The sequence below is a fragment of the Pan troglodytes genome, chromosome 4, assembly GCF_028858775.2.
Source record: "Pan troglodytes isolate AG18354 chromosome 4, NHGRI_mPanTro3-v2.0_pri, whole genome shotgun sequence".
Lineage (NCBI taxonomy): Eukaryota > Metazoa > Chordata > Mammalia > Primates > Hominidae > Pan > Pan troglodytes.
In genome coordinates, this window is record NC_072402.2 from 158,094,391 (window position 1) to 158,113,458 (window position 19,068).

Consider the following 19,068-nt stretch of genomic DNA (forward strand, 5'->3'; position numbering starts at 1 on the left):
AATTCTCATGCCTCAGCCTCCTGAGTAGCTGGGATTATAGGCGTGTGCCACCATGCCCAGCTAATTTTCGTATTTTTCATAGAGACGGGGTTCTGCTATGTTGGCCAGGCTGGCTAGGCATTACTTTTCCAAAATAAAACAGAAGATATGATTCTGGATATTACAGAATTCTTCCTAAATCTAAGTAAACCAGGCCTCATAGAAGAGGGAAAGAGGTCCAGAAAGGTTAGGTGACAAGATGCTGAAATTTTCTTAAACTCACAGAAGCTAATCCAGGTTCCCCTCCCTGTCCCATAAACAACTTTTCTGCCAAATATTAGAAATAATGCTACAAACCACTCACAGTTAAGTATTGTCATTTATGTATCTTTAACAAAAGATAAAATACAAAACAGACACAACATCAGCCTTTATGTTGAACCACCCTGTTTGGGTAGGAAAATGAACATTGTTTTTCATTCTTAAAGTAAATAGGAATTAAATCTATTTGCATTGCTGTTTAATTTCATACCAATCTAAAGCTAGACACTATGTATATCCAAAGTACTTGACAATTTGACTCAGTTACTCACACCACTGTTTCTGAGATGCTGACTTAATGCAGTATCCTACAGGTGGTTTTTGGTAGTTTAGAAAAGCCAGTGGGCTGTTAAAAGTTGATATACTGATGTCAGAGGTTTTGTTAGGCTGTTTTCACTGATTCCACTCTGTCAGTATTATCTTCACAGTGTTCTGAGAAGAGGCTTCAGGATCATGGCAATCTATTATTAATATCCCTACGAGCTATCCTTATAATTCTTTCAATAAACCAACTTCAGGTTTTGTTTTTTTGCAAATTTTACAAACAAAGTAACAGCTGCTGGCTATAAATATTAGGATATTCTACAATTTAAAAAATCTAATATTCATTATTGTTACATAGGGGCAATCACAATGAAAACAAACGATAACGTAAACCATATCCTCTATGATAAAGGAAAGGATTTCTACACCTAGACTTATGTCCAGAATGGTAAAAGACCTACTACTGATCAGTCAATATTGACCCAATGATAAGAAAATAGTTGTTTTCCATTCAAAGACTAACACATTTAGTCTACTCCAGAGGCCAAGGAAGAGAGAATCGCTTGAGCCCAAGACTGCAGGGCATTATGACTGTGTCTGTGAAAAGCCACTGCTCTCTAGCCTGGGCAACATAGCAAGATCCTGTCTCTAAAAAAAATAAAAAATAAAAATAAATGTAGTCACAGAGTTGCTAGTAATTATTTAAAAAAACAAAGCCCTGTTTTTTTCTCAAAACAAAGGTGTGCTAATACTAAATATAGGGCCACAAAAATCGAAGCAATAAAGTTTGAAGCTTAATAAATGTAGAGAAAGAGACATTCTTAATAGGTAGAGAGCCAAGGCTTTTTTATACGACTCACATAAAACTGGAAATAGGCCAGGCGTGGTGGCTCACGCCTGTAATCTCAGCACTTTGGGAGGCTGAGGCGGGTGGATCACGAGGTCAGGAGATCGAGACCATCCTGGCTAACACGATGAAACCCCGTCTCTACTAAAAATACAAAAAATTAGCTGGGCATGGTGGCGGGCACCTGTAGTCCCAACTACTAGGGAGGCTGAGGCAGGAGAATGGCGTGAACCTGGGAGGTGGAGCTTGCAGTGAGCCGAGATCGCGCCACCGCACTCCAGCCTGGGTGACAGAGCAAGACTCCGTCTCAAAAAATAAATAAATAAATAAATAAAACTGGAAATAAAATCTTAATCCAATTTTAAATTCTATTCCCAAAAGCACACGTCATGTGCCTCTTCTTCTTTTCTTGTTTCCTCAGTATGGAAAGGAGTGAACTTACTGTGAGGCATCTGAAATATTTATTAAAGCCAGGCAGCAAGAAGAATAAACAAGGATTTTTCTATCTACAATAATCAATAAGAAGCTGAAAAGAATGTATCAGCTGCATCTATCTTGGATGGTCTTCTGACTAGTTACTACTGTCCAAGGAAAGAGGCCATGGGGTCATCTGGCCTCTGACGTTTCATTCTATATGCCTCCATTTCCTCTTCAGTAGGTTCTCGAGTTTCATACATGCTATTGTAAGGCCGCTTCCTCTCATCAATCTGCATGGTCTCCTTGACATGAAGAAGGCGGGCCTCCTCTGCATTCAGTGCCTATAGTGAGAGGAATAAAATGTGTATCACAGCTCTACATCAGATGTCTTTTCTTCAAAAGTGGCAGAGTACCAACAGACCCCACTGAATATGAACTGCTCTATCAAAAACGCAGATTGCCTGAAAGAGCTTTGGAGTCAGCCCTTCTACTGTCAAGCTACAACTAATCACTATTTGGCTTATATGATATTTTTATACAGCACAAAACATTCTATAACATTTTAAATCAATGTTGAAGAAATTTTATTTAATAACAAAAATTAAATGAGGTTCATTTTACTTATACAAGCTCACAAATGATGCTTCTGGTAGAGACTACAATTCTGACTTTTCTCAAGGACTTGCCAAAACTTACAAATTATGGAGCTAGAAGGCAATTCTTTCTGGTCAACATGCCAATAACTCTAAAATGCTTTAGAATGCACATTTCTTCTGTCCATTAGTCATAATTACTAAATACTCCAAGAAGAAGGCAATACCTACACCTCACAATATCTCCATTAATATAACTTGAGCAAATCACTCAGACTCTAGGCTTGTTTCATCATTGTAAAAATGCATTTGGAGACAGGACTAGATCACAGGCCATTACAAATAAAGGCCTTTACAAATAATACTGGCGAGAACGGTGGCTCATGCCTGCAATCCCAGCACTTTGGGAGGATGAGGTGGGCAGTTCACCTGAGCTCAGAAGTTTGAGACCAGACTGGGCAACATGGTGAAATCCTGGCTCTATAAAAAAATACAGAAATTAGCTGCACATGGGGGCATGTGCCTGTAATACCGGCTACTTGGGACACTGAGGTAGAAGAATTGCTTGAGCCTATGAGGTGGAGGTTGCAGTGAGCTGAGGTCGCGCCACTGCACTCCAGCCTGGGCAACAGAGCAAGACCCTGTCTCAAAAAAATAAAAACAACCCAAAAAACAAAGAATACTGTTACTTGTCACTTTTACTATTTAGACTTCACAAATTACCTTTTTCAATTTTTCATGCTTCTTTTCTTCATCATCACTATCTGAACTGCTCTTTCGATGCTTCTTCTTTTTCTTTTTCTTCTTCTTCTTTTCCTCTTTCAGTTTTTCTTGATGCAGCTGAAAGGGCGGATTGAAATGCAGTGTTATTAATGTGAAAACAAAGCTCAGGTGCACTACTTGGGCGGCTGAGGCACAAGAATCACTTGAACCCAGGAGGCGGAAGTTGCAGTGGGCCCAGACCGTGCACTGCGCTCGAGCCTGGGCGACAGAATGAGATTCTGTTTCAAAAGAAAAAAAATAACTCAGGTGCAGGTTTTAAAGTCCTCCCTCCAGGACTTAAAAATTCAGGACAAATGATTATCAACTTACCTCCATGAGGGTTTGAGGTTTTTTCACAGATTCTTCCCCAGTTATCTCATTTATAATACACTCCTCAGAGTTCTGTGGGAAATACATGTAATTTGAGTTGAGTGTCATAGTTACTAATCATCTAAGAACAAGTTAAAATTTGAAACATGAGACAGCATGTTTTAGTTTGACTTAGGAGCTTCGGTTGTTTTATACCTTTAAGAACCAAAGACAATTACTTACAACAATCTCCTTCCCAGCTTCTCCAGTACAATAGGAATACTTGAAAAAAGAGTGACAGCATTTGTATCCCCATCGGCCTTCTTTCCAGTACGATCCCCAGATATGCTGCAGAGAGAGAAATTAAAAAGCTTAAAAAGGAAGCTGAAATTAGAAACTTCTGTATACTGTTGATAGGAGTATAAAATAATACAGCCCATTAAAGGTAATTTGGGAGAAAAATTATGGGGATTCAAGGCTGGCTAACAGGGAGAAGGTAGTCTGACCTGAAGTGTGAGAAGCAGGACCTGTAGTTACAAAACTCTTAAATTCTATTCCCAAAAGCCTATTAAAAAATTTAGGATATCTGACTTCTCTTGAAAAACGTAGGAGTGGGAAATTCTGGGCCTATATAACCACTTGGCAGTAATCAGCTGTTGCTGAACAGTGGATGCCCCATTAGATAGGGCTTGTGTTCTCCAGTTTGTACAATTTGCCTGGCTCACTTCACTCATGTACGATCACTGGTCTGGCTCCTATAGGGAGTTAGGTTTTTGACCCTCAACTAAGAGAGACAATTGTAGTTTGGTTACTTCAAGAGAACAGCAAAGGACAATATATGCTTTATGATGTTTACAATGCAATACGAATATACTACATTACTTATTAAATATTCTTGTCAAAATATTTAACTTATATCCAATCAAGCCGTTAGACCTGAATTCCTATTTATAAAACATACAGGGATAGAGAAACAAATTATATAACACTACTAGGAACCAGTCAATACAGAATATGAGACAATTTACAAACTAATTGGCCTAATCTGTTAAATGGTCACCGTCATGAAAATGAAGAGATACACTCTAGAAAAGAGACATAATAACCGCATAATGATCAAAAGAAATTTGAAACGAATTCTGACTAAAACAAAAAATAGGTGTTAAAGGCATTTTTCTGTATATTTTGGAAAATGTGATTAATGACTAGATATTAGGTGATACAGAATTAATGTTAATTTTCTAAAGTGCAATAATGTCGATATGGTTATATAGAAGAAAATCCTCATTTTAAGGAGATATGTGATATAGCGTTTATGGATAAAATGTCATGATATACATAATTTCCAAATGTTTCAGTCAAATAAATGTATACATAAACTATATGTGTGTATATATATTTTACATATATATGTAAAACTGTGCATATGCGCATATACAACTAGACAAAGCATATAAGGCAATATGTTAAAAATTTCAGAATTTAGCTGATGGGTATATAGATGAACATAGTATTCCTTCAAAATTTTTCTATTTTTGAAAAAATTCCATGAAACAGAGTTAAAAATTTTTTTTTTTAAAAGCATAGAGCATACAAATGGTTAGCTAATAAAGTTGTAGTGGAAAAATGCAATACAGAGCAAAACCAACAAGGACACAAAATTGTTCCAGTTTAGCACATACTGTGTGATTGTGGATCTTCACATCCTCCTCATACTTAGAGCAGGCAACAGCCCGCTCCTGTCCTTTGATGACTGTCCCATGTCTTGAGTACTCCACATAGTCTTCAGTCTGGGCTAAAAGCAATTCAGCTGGAGGGGCATCCAAATGTTCTTGGCCACCATACTAAAAGGACATTGGACATTATTCAATACATTTTACAACCTGATTTGCATTTAAATTTCCAGAAAACATTTATTTCTAATCAGAAAGAAAGGGAACATTCTTTACTGTGTTTTGTTACAGAAAGCACAGTAGGAAAAAAAAAGCCACAAATTTTTTCTGAGGCAAATAGAAGATGTCTCACTTGCTATTCATCTGTTGAATACAGTAAGTTACAAGATGGCCATAAATTCCTCTTATCTTTGTATACATGCCCTTTTGCCACAGGGCTTTGCTTTTCTTCCCATCAAGAGATGAAGTCTTTCTCTATCCCTTGAATCTGGGCCTGGCCATGTTATTTGCTTTGACCAATGGAAGTTGGCAAATGTGATGCAAGCAAAGGCACTTATGTACCACAGCACACTTTTTGCTGCCACTCTCTAGAACTCTGAGAATGCCATTTTAAAAAGCTGCGCTACCCTACTAGAGGATGCAAGACCACATGGGGTGGAGATGAGCTGTCCCAGAAGAGGTCCCCTTAGGACAATTAGCCTGTTAACTGCTAAACACAAGAGTGAGGGCATCTTAGTTCATCATCTAACCTTAGCTGAGCAAGCCCAGACCAGGAGACTTGGCCAACTGTGAGAAACAATAAATGTTTATTTTCAGCGATTAAGATTTGAGGTAGCTTGTTTTGCTGCAAAAGCTCATATAAAATTGTATACCATCTGACTAAGAGAAAGGAAGAAAAGGACTATTCTTCATGGATTAAGAGGGCTCTCTTTGCATTATTTTCCAAATGTAAAACTAACGCTTGTTAACTAGTAACTTCTCTTTAACAGAAGTTCTTCTTTAGCATTTTGGTCAAAATTACCTTTTCCAGGATGCTTTCTTTCTGCTGTTCTTTGAAATCTTCTTTTTTGACTTTGAAGGACTTATACAACAGCTCTAGCTTTGTAGGATCTGCCTGTAGATGCACTTCAGATCCCTTGTCATAGGCTTCCCATGCAAACACTAGAGTAATTCAAAACATCTTAGTGAGTTGGCAGCTGCATTACTGTATGCTTCTTGAAAACAAGCTTTAAACAATCCCAAACATCTTATGAGCTGATATAAAATGCCTTGACATAGAGGAAACACTTACACTGTGTCTGAGCCATTGAAATGGTATCTCCTGTGTACCTAACAAAGTTATCTCCAGCATAACTCACTCTGTAAATACAAATAAAGAAAATGTTTCAGAGACTGATTTAAGGAAAATTAATTCGTAAAACTGAATCTGAATTAAAATGAACACCATCTATGGTCAGGTCAGAAAACAATTAACTTTCCCTCATCTTGAAATCTGTACATTTAACTTGATACTTACTCATCTGGATTCTTTCCTGCATTGGCATAAGGATTCTCTCTCATTGCTCTAGTTTTTGGATCATAGTAGGCAGAATTTGGATCTAAATTCCTCAAATACTAGAAGAAAAAAATATTTAAAGAATAAATTAATGTTTACTCACAGCAAAAAGATTTCAGCAGACTAGTTGGAGAAGTTAAACATGATCAATTAAATAAATGTGTGTATACATTTCTGGGGTACAGGTGAAGAGAAAAAACAGAATGAAACCTTATCTCAGAATGACTCTGACTATATTATCCATATGCTACCCAGAGTCGATAAAATTTATGCTGGGAAGACAAGTATTTTTCAAATATGTATGTTAAGCTGACAAGACTTACTTTTGCAATATCTTCTCGAATCCTGAGATTCCGGACAGTAATTCGTCTCTTGGAGTCAAAATTCTGTCCAGGCATGTCAATATCATCTGCATATTTATCTTCATCCTCATCTTCACTATTATGATCTTTTTCCTAAAAGAGGGAGAGGAAGGAAAAAAAAGTAAGAAGAAAAGAAAGCAGCATGCAGTTCTTTTTTTTTCCCTTTCCCTTTAACCAAACCCTTATTTACTTGTGTTCTTTAAAAGCTATTATTAGTGTTATTTATTATTAGCCATCAGAAATTTAAAAATTTAACATATACTCAGAGACAGCAAATATGTATTACCGTCTGAGAATTTGGTTCCTCTTCTCCCCACTGGTGTTTTGGAGAATTCTGCATCATGAAAGAAGAAAAATCATTCATAATTTCATTCCACTTAATCCAATTAACTTTATTATTAAGATAATAAAGTATTATTATCTTATAAATAATATTATATATTATATATAATAAAATATAATATTATATATTATATATAATAAAATATAATATTATATATTATATATAATAAAATATAATATTATATATATAATAAAATATAATATTATATATTATATATAATAAAATATAATATTTTATTATATATTATATATAATAAAATATAATATTTTATTATATATTATATAATAAATATTTATTATATAATAAAATATATATGTAACTTATTATAAATAATAAGTATTACTAAGATAATAAAACTTAATTCTAACTGAACAAACTCTCACACTTCTCAGTTGTAATGAGCGCAAAAATTCTGAATACAAGAGTGCCATTGTAAATAATTTTATTACACTGTCTATAAAGCCAGCAAATTTCAAGAGAATTTTAATTAAGATTATAACCACAAAATGGTAACAGAAAGATTAAGATGACCAAAGTATCCAATAAATATTAATTTCTAAATGTGTTAGTCTTCAGACATACTGTATTCATTAAACGTTACTAGTTTCCTAGTAAGTCCAAAAAGAAAATATTACTAGGTTCATGTCTTCACAGCCAAAGTGAAGTTTGGGCAATGAAAAAAATCTACAAGTGACACAGTATTGTAATTTAAGGAGAGGCCAAACTCCTTGTCACAGGGATACACTTTTCTTCGCTAGCAATTGGTCAGAATACTTTCTAACTCCACAGAATGCCTACACTAACGTGGTCAGTATTTCATCATGTCCCTTCATAAAGGCTTCAAAGATTAAAAATACTTAAAAAAAAAAAGAATACATTATAGCATTAGTGAGGAGATGCAGAAACACGTGTATGTATATATACTATATAGATGGAAGCATAAATCTGCATAGCTTTTCTGAATGATGGCTAAGTGATATGTCATAAAAATTTTAGAAATACAAACTCACTGAAATACACTTCTAGAAGGTTATCCTAGTATCATGTCAATTATATAAAGATGTATAAGAATGTGATGTGCAGTGTTGTATATGTGCAATGTTTTTTCAAAACATTGGGAAAAAATCAAATTAATAGATCACTGGTTATATAATGTATTGCACTCCATGGAACACTGAACGGCCATTAAAAGTGATTCTATCCAAGGGGCAGAAAAGTATGTATCGTTTCCTAACTTTTTGGATTAAAAAAAAGGGAGGGGAGAGACAGGTAGGATAAGGGTATATATTTGTATTTGTATTTATTCAAGACAGTCTGAAAGGAGCCACACACATACACAAAAGAGTTGGGGTGAGGGGAAGTTTAGTGTTAGGGTGGATAGAAACAGGGGTGGAGAGACTTCGCTGTGCATCTTCTTAAATTGTTTTAATTTTTGAGCCATGTGAATTCATACAAAAATAAATGATGCTATAGGTCTATAAATATAGACAGAAAACATGTTTCCACTGTACTCTATGTTGTTAAATTAAAAAAGAAGGTAATAAATGAATATATAAAGATGGATTCATGTAAGAAACATTTTGTATTCTAGCACACATGAACAGGTATATGTGGACAAGAGAGACCTGGAAAGGCCCACTTCAAAATGTTCACAATTAACACAGGGATATTTTCTTTTTTATATTATGTTCTAATTTTTTTCCACTTAATATGTGTTACTTTCAAAATGAGAAATATAAATATTTTGTAAAAAATAATTTTTTTGAGTTCCCACTATTTGCTAGTTCACCAAAGACATTTACATACATTTCTATAGTGACAGCTAAGTCTCTAAATCTACTGTATGTGGTTCATCTTAATATCCAAGCATCCTGGGAGCGGGGAGGGACAGCATTAGGAGATATACCTAATGCTAAATGACGAGTTCATGGGTGCAGCACACCAACATGGCACATGTATACATACGTAACAAACCTGCACGTTGTGCACATGTACCCTAAAACTTAAAGTATAAAAAAAAAAAAATCCAAGCATCCGAGTGGGCAAAAATCATTAGCCCCTTACATACATTAAGTATCCTTACTGGGGAAATAAATTACACTACGTTTACAACAAACAACAGAGAATACATTAGAACAAAAGAAACAGGCCCTTTTTCTTTTCCCAAAGTTAGTAATAAATAAAAATAATCACAACAATAATAGCTACTAATTACCCAGTGTTTACTATGTGATATGTATATAAGCTTCCTGGGGGTAGGTGTTATCATTTCTATTTCAGACATACTAAACTGCAGCTCAGAGAGGCAAATTCACTTTTTTTTTTTTTTTGAGACGGAGTCTCACTCTGTCGCCCAGGCTGGAGTGCAGCGGCATGATCTCGGCTCACCGCAAGCTCTGCCTCCTGGGTTCACCCATTCTCCTGCCTCAGCCTCCCGAGTAGCTGGGACTACAGGCGCCCGCCACCGCGACTGGCTAATTTTTTGTATTTTTTAGTAGAGACGGGGTTTCACCGTGTTAGCCAGGATGGTCTCGATCTCCTGACCTTGGGATCCACCCGCCTTGGCCTCCCAAAGTGCTCGGATTATAGGCGTGAGCCACAGCGCCCGGCTGGCAAATTCACTTTTCTAAGAGCATGTATGTCTCATGGAGCAGAGACGGATTTTGTTATTCATTGACTGATTGACTGATTGACTGATTGCGATAGAGTCTCGCTCTGTCATCCAAGCTAGAGTACAGTGACGTGATCTCGGCTCACTGCAACCTCTGCCTCCTGGGTTCAAGCGATTCTCCCGAGTAGCTGGGACTACAGGTGCTCACCACCACACCCAGCTAATTTTTGTATTTTTAGTAAAGATGAGGTTTCACCATGTTAGCCAGGCTAGTCTCGAACTCCTGACCTCAGATGATCCACCCGTATCGGCCTCCCAAAGTGCTGGGATTACAGGTGTGAGCCATCGCGCTCGGGCAGAGATGGATTTTAAACACCTATCTGGTAACTTACGATGTTAACTTGCCTGATAGGTTACCTTAGTAACTCGGTAACTGCTTACTTGGTAATTATTTCAAGTTCTGTTTGCTTTGTTACTTATACATGGTTTAGAGTCCCTTTTAGAAATTTAAACTAAAAAACTATAAATGTTTACTATTTATTTGTGCCTAGATTTGTTAAAAAGAAACTTGACAACTCTAATATGCATAATATATTTACTCTATTGACAAGGATTTTAAAAAAAGAAAAAAAAACTGGCTGCAATAGACCTTTCATTCATATAAAAAATATTTTGCCCAGTTATATAACTAATACATATTCATTGTGGAAAATGCAGAAAATACTAAAGAAAGAGGACAGAAAGAAAAATTCATAAATTCTACATTAAATAAAAACTAGTGTTCTGGTCTTTTTTTCTGTGTGATAATATTATACTATCTTTTCATGTATTATTCAAATACAAGTGTTAACCAGTGTTGTTAATGAAGTCTTGAGAAATGCCATTTTAAGAACTATACAGCATTACACCATGCAGATGCACTTAACCAATTCCCTGTTCCTGGACATTTAAGCTATTTCAATTTCTTTACTATTGTGAAAAATGCTGTACTATCTTTACACATCATGATTTTTCTGAACTCTAGAAAATTCTTTAGGATGGATAGCTCTAATAATTTAACTTGAAAAAGTAAATGTTTGTGTGTGTCTAAATATAAATAGTGGCAATATTGTTCCCAAACTGACTGCATCAATTTATATTACTATGAACTGTATACAAAGTATCAGTTTTATTTTTCCCCCAATAGCATTTCTCTCTTCCTAACTGAAGAGCTATAAAATGAATTCTTGTTTCAATTTTCATTTCTTTGTTTAAAAGAAATAAAACCTTTTTATTGATCATTTTCATTACTTACAGCCTGTTCCACTAATTTTCCTGAGGCTAATTCCTCTTGGAGTTTCTGGGCTTTCAATGTTCGTTTTGCCTTTAAAAAAAAAAAAAAAAGAAAGAAAAAGTAAACATTTAAATTTTACTTACAACATTCAAGTCACCACCTAAATTTTTATATATTTAAAATGAATAACTTTAAATTAATTTATTTCAGAAAAGGTCACTGAACAAACCTATCTCTTTGGGATTCCTTGTAGCCCTAGACCTATTACTCTATAAAGAGCAGGAGTTACACAGTGTTTGAACCAGGCATTAATGTAAACTGAGCCAAATGGCATCAGTAGTAAATTGCAGGGAGCAAGCCCTGACAAAAACAAGCAGTTGCCACAGAACTCTAGATGACTGACTCTTACCAGGCAGGCGTGGGGTTACCATATATTATAATATTCAAGAAAAGATGAAATCCAGATTTTTATATGAAATCTTATAATTTTAAAATACCTCTAATAAAAAAAAAAGGCAGTGTGACTATGACTTCAAAGGAATAAGGGTGAATAGGTCAAATCATAACAGTAAAAACTGAAGTTGGGTTAAAATAAAATAAAATTTTCTGAAACAAATTATCCATTCCCTTTCTACTACTCCCAAATGCTATGGGAGGCAACTATAAAATAGGTTCATGGGCAAGCTATAGCTTGGGGCCATACATTTCTAACCTCACAAAACCAAAAGCTTTGGACACTAATCTGTCTTCATGCTTCCAATATCTTTTGCTACCTAAGTCAGGGAGTAAAGGACAATATAAGAATCAAATAAGAAGAAACTGCTGCCAAGTATGGCTAGCACACTATTTCCTTTACTCAATATTACAATTATAAAGGTAGCCTATACAGTAGTACCGCTACTATTATAAAAATGCTACCATTTTTAAAGTGCTTCAAGATTTGAAAAGTAGAGCTGCTAGAGATACAGCAAAAGGACGATTCTTTAAAAACCCCAGGAAAGCAGGGAATTTTGCTCACCAAATCAACTTTGGCATACTCTTCAACAATTTTCATGTGTTCTTCTGGATTGTAGCCATTCCACCGATCCCTCTTCCCATCATAGTCAAACATCAGTTGAGGCTGGACATGTTCATCTGGAGCTATATTAGTACCCGTAAATTTGGCTCCAACTCGCCTAGGTCTCTAAAAACAGAGTAAGATTTAATCTTTTCCTAAGTGCTTATGGCCCAAAGGAAAACTTCATACAACTTTTACAGAGTGGGCACTTTACGATCTATTCAATTTTCAGTTAGTCTTACAGTAGAAAATTTTGTTGGTGTTGAACCAATTCCACTGAAACTAATTTTTATTGAACTTGTACCTAAATATAGGTGATTTCAGTAAAAGAGAAGTTAGCTCTCTGACAAAGAAAAAAGAAAGACTCTGACAACGGTTTTCAAAATTTTCAAAGGTGAACTTACCTCAAAGCAGTCTTTCTTTTTGTGTGTCATGGCCCCACAATTTTCACATGCTCCTTTGCGGTACTTAGTAATTATGGAATTCTATAAATATATATAAAGAAAAACAAAGAAAATGTCTTAACCACGTAACTTAGAAATAACTTTGACTGTCATTACTATTTTGTCTAGTGAAATGATTTCTTTGTTAAAAGGAAAATGAGTTAGAGTCTCCACACATTTATAAATGTGAAACTTTAAAGAGTTCAGGAGTGTAAAATTTATATAAGAAACACAAAGATAAAAGAGTAATGCACTGTGAATTTCAATACCAGATAAAGGGTTTTATTATCTGTTTCTACTTTAAATAGTATTGCATTAAAAATTCTTACATTAAGTTCTTAAACTCTCCATATCCATGAAGATGTATACAGGTTGCCTACATACCTCTTTTACACCCCTCTTGTACCATTCTCCAGATGAGCTGAACTGCTTTTGTTTTTCTGGTTGTGGTCTCTGGTGTTTTAAAGTAGGTCTTTTTGAAGGATCAATATACCATGGCACTGAAGAAATATACTGAGGAATATGGGGGTTGATGTCTCTGTAATTAAAGTAAAAAAAAAAAATTTAAGGATAAAATTGGAAAATAATCAGTATTACAATTACAAAGGTAGCTTATACAAAATCTAAGAACAGAAATATTGCAGTGGTGGGGGAAGAGAACAAGGTTGCTATCTCTATACTATAATAAAGAATAATTAAAAATAAAGAAATAATTTATTTTAGAGTGAAAATATTTCCAACTAAGAAACTAAGAATAGTGATATAACTGAAGGGGGACAAGAGAGGAAGGAAAATAGAGATGTGTGTTAGTAATCTAAATCTTCTATCACAAGAAGTTTTGGTTCAAATAATGTCTATAGTCAATTAATTAAAATAATTGTGTAGGTATTATTATCTAGAGATGTGACGGTAACAACCAGAAAAACTCAAAATAGAAAGATTTAATAGCAGTCACTTCTGTAGAGCAGGCCGGGGTGGGAAGGGTAAAAAAGGACTGTTGCTATTCATTATAAGCCCTTCAACATAATTTCATTATTAAACCATATGCATATGAGTTTGATAAAATAAAAAACAAAAATGACATAAATGAAGAGAGGTTCCTCTCAAAGGATGAAAAATTAATTAAGTAGACATGAATTTGAATTCTGAATGAATGGATCATACAAAAAATTAAGTACTTACTTTCCTTCTTCATCAACTTCTGCAGGAGCATTGCCCAATTTTCGCTGTTCTTCTAGCTCCTTCTTCTTTCTCCAGTCCTCTCTGGTCATCTTCTTTGGTTCTTCCAAACTCATTTCTTTGGACCCCGACAGGGGTGCAGCATTAACTGCATCTACAACTGTGGCTGACATGGTTATCTGGCCTCCTCTAGGAAAAGAAGTTAAATTTACAGTAAAAAGTAGGCCTTCATGAATTCACTCAAACTACCAAAAATACATCCTAATAATATATACTGTTTCATATGTTTTTTTTTTCTCCTATATTATGTGTAAGGAAGGGTCTCTTCCCCCTCCTCAAGGTCTCTACATACTGTTAGCACTGTTTCTCTCTCAACTCCAATTTACAAATGGAGAGAGACACATACGTGTATTTAAAATTTCACAGGACTCTTTTCTCATATACATCCTTAATCCCTCTTTCTGTGTATGTGTCTCAAACTTTTCTAACACAGTAACTCTTAATGAGAGAAAAGAGGGTCCTATCTCTGTACCCCTTCAAGAATGAACATCTCAAGAGTTATCTATATTCACTGCCTCCATTTCCTCACCTTCTATTTTCATCCTCACTCACTCTAACTTAGCCCTCCATTCCCTACCATTCTAAGGAAAAGAGTTACATCATTAAGTCATCAAGGACCATTGTGCTAAATCCAATGGACATTTTTCAGCTCTGCTCCTTCCCTTTTTATATATTATGTCTTGACTTCCCTGACACTACATTCTCTTGGTTTTTCTTTTTCTTTTTTTTTTAGAGACAGAGTCTCGCTCTGTTGCCCAGGCTGGAGTGCAGTGGCACGATCTCAGCTCACTGCAACCTCTGCCTCCCAGATTCAAGCGATTCTCAGTCTCCTGAGTAGCTCGATTACAGGTGCCCGCCACCATGCCCGGCTAATTTTTTCATATTTTTTGTAGTGACAGGATTTCACCACACTGGCCAGGCTGCTCTCAAACTCCTGACCTCAGGCCATCTGCTCACCTTGGCTTCCCAAAGTGCTGGGATTACAGGCGTGAGTCACTGTGCCTGGCCCTCTTGGTTTTTCTTGTACCTCTGTTGTCATCAAATTTTGCCCAGTTATTTAATGTTGGATTCCTCAAGGCTCAGTCAGCACCTTTTAAGCCACTCTAAACTCCCACTAATGGATAAGCTCATTTACTTCCAAGGCTTCAATGGTCACAATACAACACTGCTGGCTCTCCAACTTATTTTTCTATAAAATAAAAAATAATAAAGGAACAATGTATTTTTCTATTCAAGACTTTTTATCTAAGCTTCAGATACATATATCCAATTGCGTACTTGACATCTCCACTTAGAGGCCAGAGGCATTTAAACTCAATACGTCTTAATTCAATCTCATGATCTTCCCTCTGAAATCTAATCTCCTACTGTTCCCTATCTTAATGAAAGACAACATCATCCGTCCCTTTACATTAAGTGCTTCAGCTTATCCCTACATCTATCTCATCACTAAGAACCGTTATTTTCACCTTTTGAGTATCATTCAAATGCATCTACTTCTTTCCATTCTTACTGCTACCACCCTAGTGTAAGTTATTACTTTTTCCTACTTACTGGACTCTTCTGATTCCCTCCAATCAATTCTCCACATTGCAGTGTTAATTTTTCAAAACACAAATCTGATCATATCATGTCTGACATGGTTTGGCTCTGTGTCCCCAGCCAAATCTCATCTTGAATTGTACTCCTGTAATTCCCAAGTGTTGTGGGAGAGACCGGGTGAGAGATCACTGAATCATGGCGGCAGTTTCTCCCATACTGTTCTCCTGGTAATGAATAAGTTTCACGAGATCTCATGGTTTGATAAAGGGAAACCCGTTTTGCTTGGCTCTCATTCTCTATTGTTGCCGCCATGTGAGAGGTACCTTTCACCATGTTTGTGAGGCCTCCCCAGCCACGTGGAACTGTTAAGTCCAACAAACTTACTTCTTTAGTAAATTGCCAGGTCTGGGGTATGTCTTCATTGGCAATGTGAAAACAGACTAATACAATGTCCTACTGCCCAAGCTTAAAATCCTCCAATGCAGTACCGTCCAAAAATTCAATACAGCACCATCTAAGAGAAATACAATGCTAGCCCCATATGTAATTTTATGTTTTCCAGTAGTCATATTAAAAAAGTAAAAATAAACAGGTAAAATTACTTTTACAAGATTTTATTTAATGTAATATATCCAACATATTATAATTGCAAATTTGAATTAGAAAAAAAAAACTCTATCTTTAAAAGTTGATATGGGTTTTACACTTATTTAAACTAATCACATTTCCAGTCTCAATAACCACAAGTGGCTAATAACTATCATAACGAATAGTGACAGCTGGGTGCGATGGTTCACACCTGAAATCCCAGCACTTTGGGAGGCGGAGGCGGGCGGATCACCTGAGGTAAGGACTTTGAGACCAGCCTGCCCAACCTGGCGAAACCCCGTCGCTACTAAACAAAAAATCGGCCGGGCGTGGTGGCGTGCACCTGTAATCCTAGCTACTCGGGAGGCTGAGACAGGAGAATCACCTGAACCCAGGAGGCTGATATTGCAGTGAGCTGATATTGCGTCACTGCACTCCAGCCTGGGCGACAGAGCTAGACTACGTCTCAAAAAAAAAAAAAAAAAAAAAAAAAAAAAAAAAAAAAAAGACGCTCCAAAGGATTTTATCATTCGTACTCTAAAAACTGACATCTTTTTAACACACCTACATGGTCCACCATGGTCTGGCACCTGCCTACCTTCCAGCCTCACCATTACAACTATCCCCGCTTCCTTCTCTACTAACTACATAGACCTTCTTGTAGTTCCTCTAGTTCCTCTAACACACCGTGCTCCCTGTAGACACTGGGCCTTTACACAAGCTCTTTCCCAGTGGAAAGTGCTCAATGCCTGGGGGTCTACGATGCTTCTCAAAGGTGTTCTCTTCTATGTCTGACCTATAGAAAACCTCCACATATATTTGTGTAACATATAAACTGATGGCCTAAATATACTGCGAAGTGAAGCACAGGAACGGTAAATTTAATCTTTATTAAAACAGCTACCATTTCTCGAGCCTACCGTGTATCACCTCATCTAATCTTCACAATAAGCCCAGTAGATAGGTCTGATGAACACCATTTTACAGTGAAGAAACAGGTTCTGAGAGGTAAGATCCTCAGCCAAGAACACATTGTAGTAAGAAATAAGGACTTCAAACACAACTCTGACTCCAAAGTCAGTTCTCTAAACTAGTATGTTATACTTGTCCACAGAACATTGGCTTCTGGGCCTGAAATATTAAAAACTAAAACTGAATAAAGTATTATAGTCACCAAGTTGTACGCACTAGTTTCCGTCGCTGTGGAGGGACCTATTTTCTCCAACTAAAAACAGTAATAGCTCCCACTTACTGAGGGCTTACGTAAGACACTGTTTAGCGCTTTACTTACATAGATGTTTTCATTTATACCCGCATGATACCCCACTGATGTCGGATCATCTCGACTTAACAGGAAAAACTGAAGCTCAAGTAAATTTTTCTGGCGAGGAAATACAGTCTGTCAATTTGGGTACTGGAAGCAGCTTTCCCTGCTCGCAGTCCGGGGATTGCTCAAGGTCTTCGAGGCACCGCCACAAAGGCGACACTCTCATAGTTATCCCGACTGTTTCCCTGAAGACGCAGGCCTGGCCTGGCAGGGCACGAGTGCCATGAATGGGTCTCAGGACAGTGGCTTCCTTTTCGGTCCCCCGTCCTCGCTCCCTCAACACCTGAGGGCTCATCGCCCCCGTGAAGATGTATCCAATAATTAGGAGCCTTCGACTCATTTTCTCAGGTTCCCCAACTCCCCGTCGCCCGCAAGTTCTAACAATATTTTCTTACCCAGTCCCGCCGCAGCTAGCCCCAAGTCCATCCGACAGAATCCAAGCCAATCCCGTAATGTTTACTTCCGGCTTTTCGCCTAATTCCGGCGGCCACTGCGGTAACTTCCGGATGACCGGCACATGCGCACTAATTTCCTGGCGGGGCCGGGGGCGGAGGGGGGCCTCCAGTGCTCCTGCGCCGTGGGAAACGCGAGAACTCTAGCTGTGCCTAACGCACTATTTACCCGGCTTGTGGGGAGTTTCAAGTTGGGCAGCTTCTTTTTGGCTTCTATTTAGGAGCTTTCTTTTAGAATCGGAGAATTTTAGGAAGTTAAAAAAAAAAAAAAGACCAGAACAGACAAGAGCTTAAGCCTCACCAGGGGACTATGAAATGAATGGGGAAGTTGGTGACGTATCAGCTTAAAAAAAAAAAAAAAGCAGTTAAACTTGGCACTAATTAGTAGCCAGGCTGTGTAACATGCTGGGGATTTGGTGAACAGTGTCTTCCCTCAGATTTACATCAGAGTGCGAAAGACACCGAAACAAGTATTCAGATTTAGCAGCTGTAAAAAGTTGCTATGAAAAGAATACCAGGTGCTGTGAGAACATAAGTCACGTTATCATTAGAAAAAAATACGACAATTTCCATTTTGGAGAAACAGTATCTATGCTATCCCATCCCTTCTTTAAAAGTATACATGTGAAATAAAACACTGGAAAATAAACTAATTTTCGTGGTAGAATTTCTTGTGATTTTTTTTTTTTCTTTGTGCTTTCTATTCTGGTTGTTCTCCCCCTCCCCCCCATAACGTGAATCCTTTTTGAATGTAAAAGTAAAAGTAGCTACCATTCCTGCCTCAATAAAATAGCCCAACATAATAGAATCTATTTTTTTCGTATTAAGAATTTGCAATACCTGGAGTTTAGGAACATAAATATTAATTTTGCTTTTACAGGGCAGTAGATGAAGAAACAGTGTCAGAGACTAGCGTGAAAGTGAATAGAGTCTATGAATCACTCAGGCTTTGTTTTTTTCCACTTAAAAATATTCCTGAAATTTGCTTAGGAGTGTTAAGGCCTAATTAGCCAAAACCACCAGGAGAGCGCATCTCGAAGAGGAATCAGAAAGCGCAGGACAAGACAGTTGAATCTTTTCTAAGACTTGAGGTCCCTCTGGAGGGTTCTGA

At 36.8% G+C, this 19,068-nt stretch overlaps 1 protein-coding gene across 3 annotated transcripts; it reads right to left on the reverse strand.

The window, feature by feature from the left end:
* Nucleotides 1-339: 339 nt before the first annotated feature.
* Nucleotides 340-18,290, reverse strand: SLU7 (SLU7 homolog, splicing factor). 3 transcript variants are annotated; one of them, XM_016954149.3, is made up of 17 exons: nucleotides 17,901-18,290; nucleotides 15,006-15,237; nucleotides 13,992-14,177; nucleotides 13,194-13,347; nucleotides 12,771-12,851; nucleotides 12,328-12,492; nucleotides 11,331-11,399; nucleotides 7,369-7,416; nucleotides 7,044-7,175; nucleotides 6,682-6,779; nucleotides 6,457-6,524; nucleotides 6,187-6,326; nucleotides 5,175-5,336; nucleotides 3,736-3,840; nucleotides 3,514-3,585; nucleotides 3,145-3,261; nucleotides 340-2,169 (listed from the first exon to the last, which is right to left on the reverse strand). In XM_016954149.3, exons 3-17 carry the CDS (start codon nucleotides 14,159-14,161, stop codon nucleotides 1,990-1,992), a joined length of 1,761 nt encoding a protein of 586 aa, XP_016809638.2. In that variant the 5' UTR covers nucleotides 14,162-14,177; nucleotides 15,006-15,237; nucleotides 17,901-18,290; the 3' UTR covers nucleotides 340-1,989.
* Between the last annotated feature and the right edge of the window lie 778 nt (nucleotides 18,291-19,068).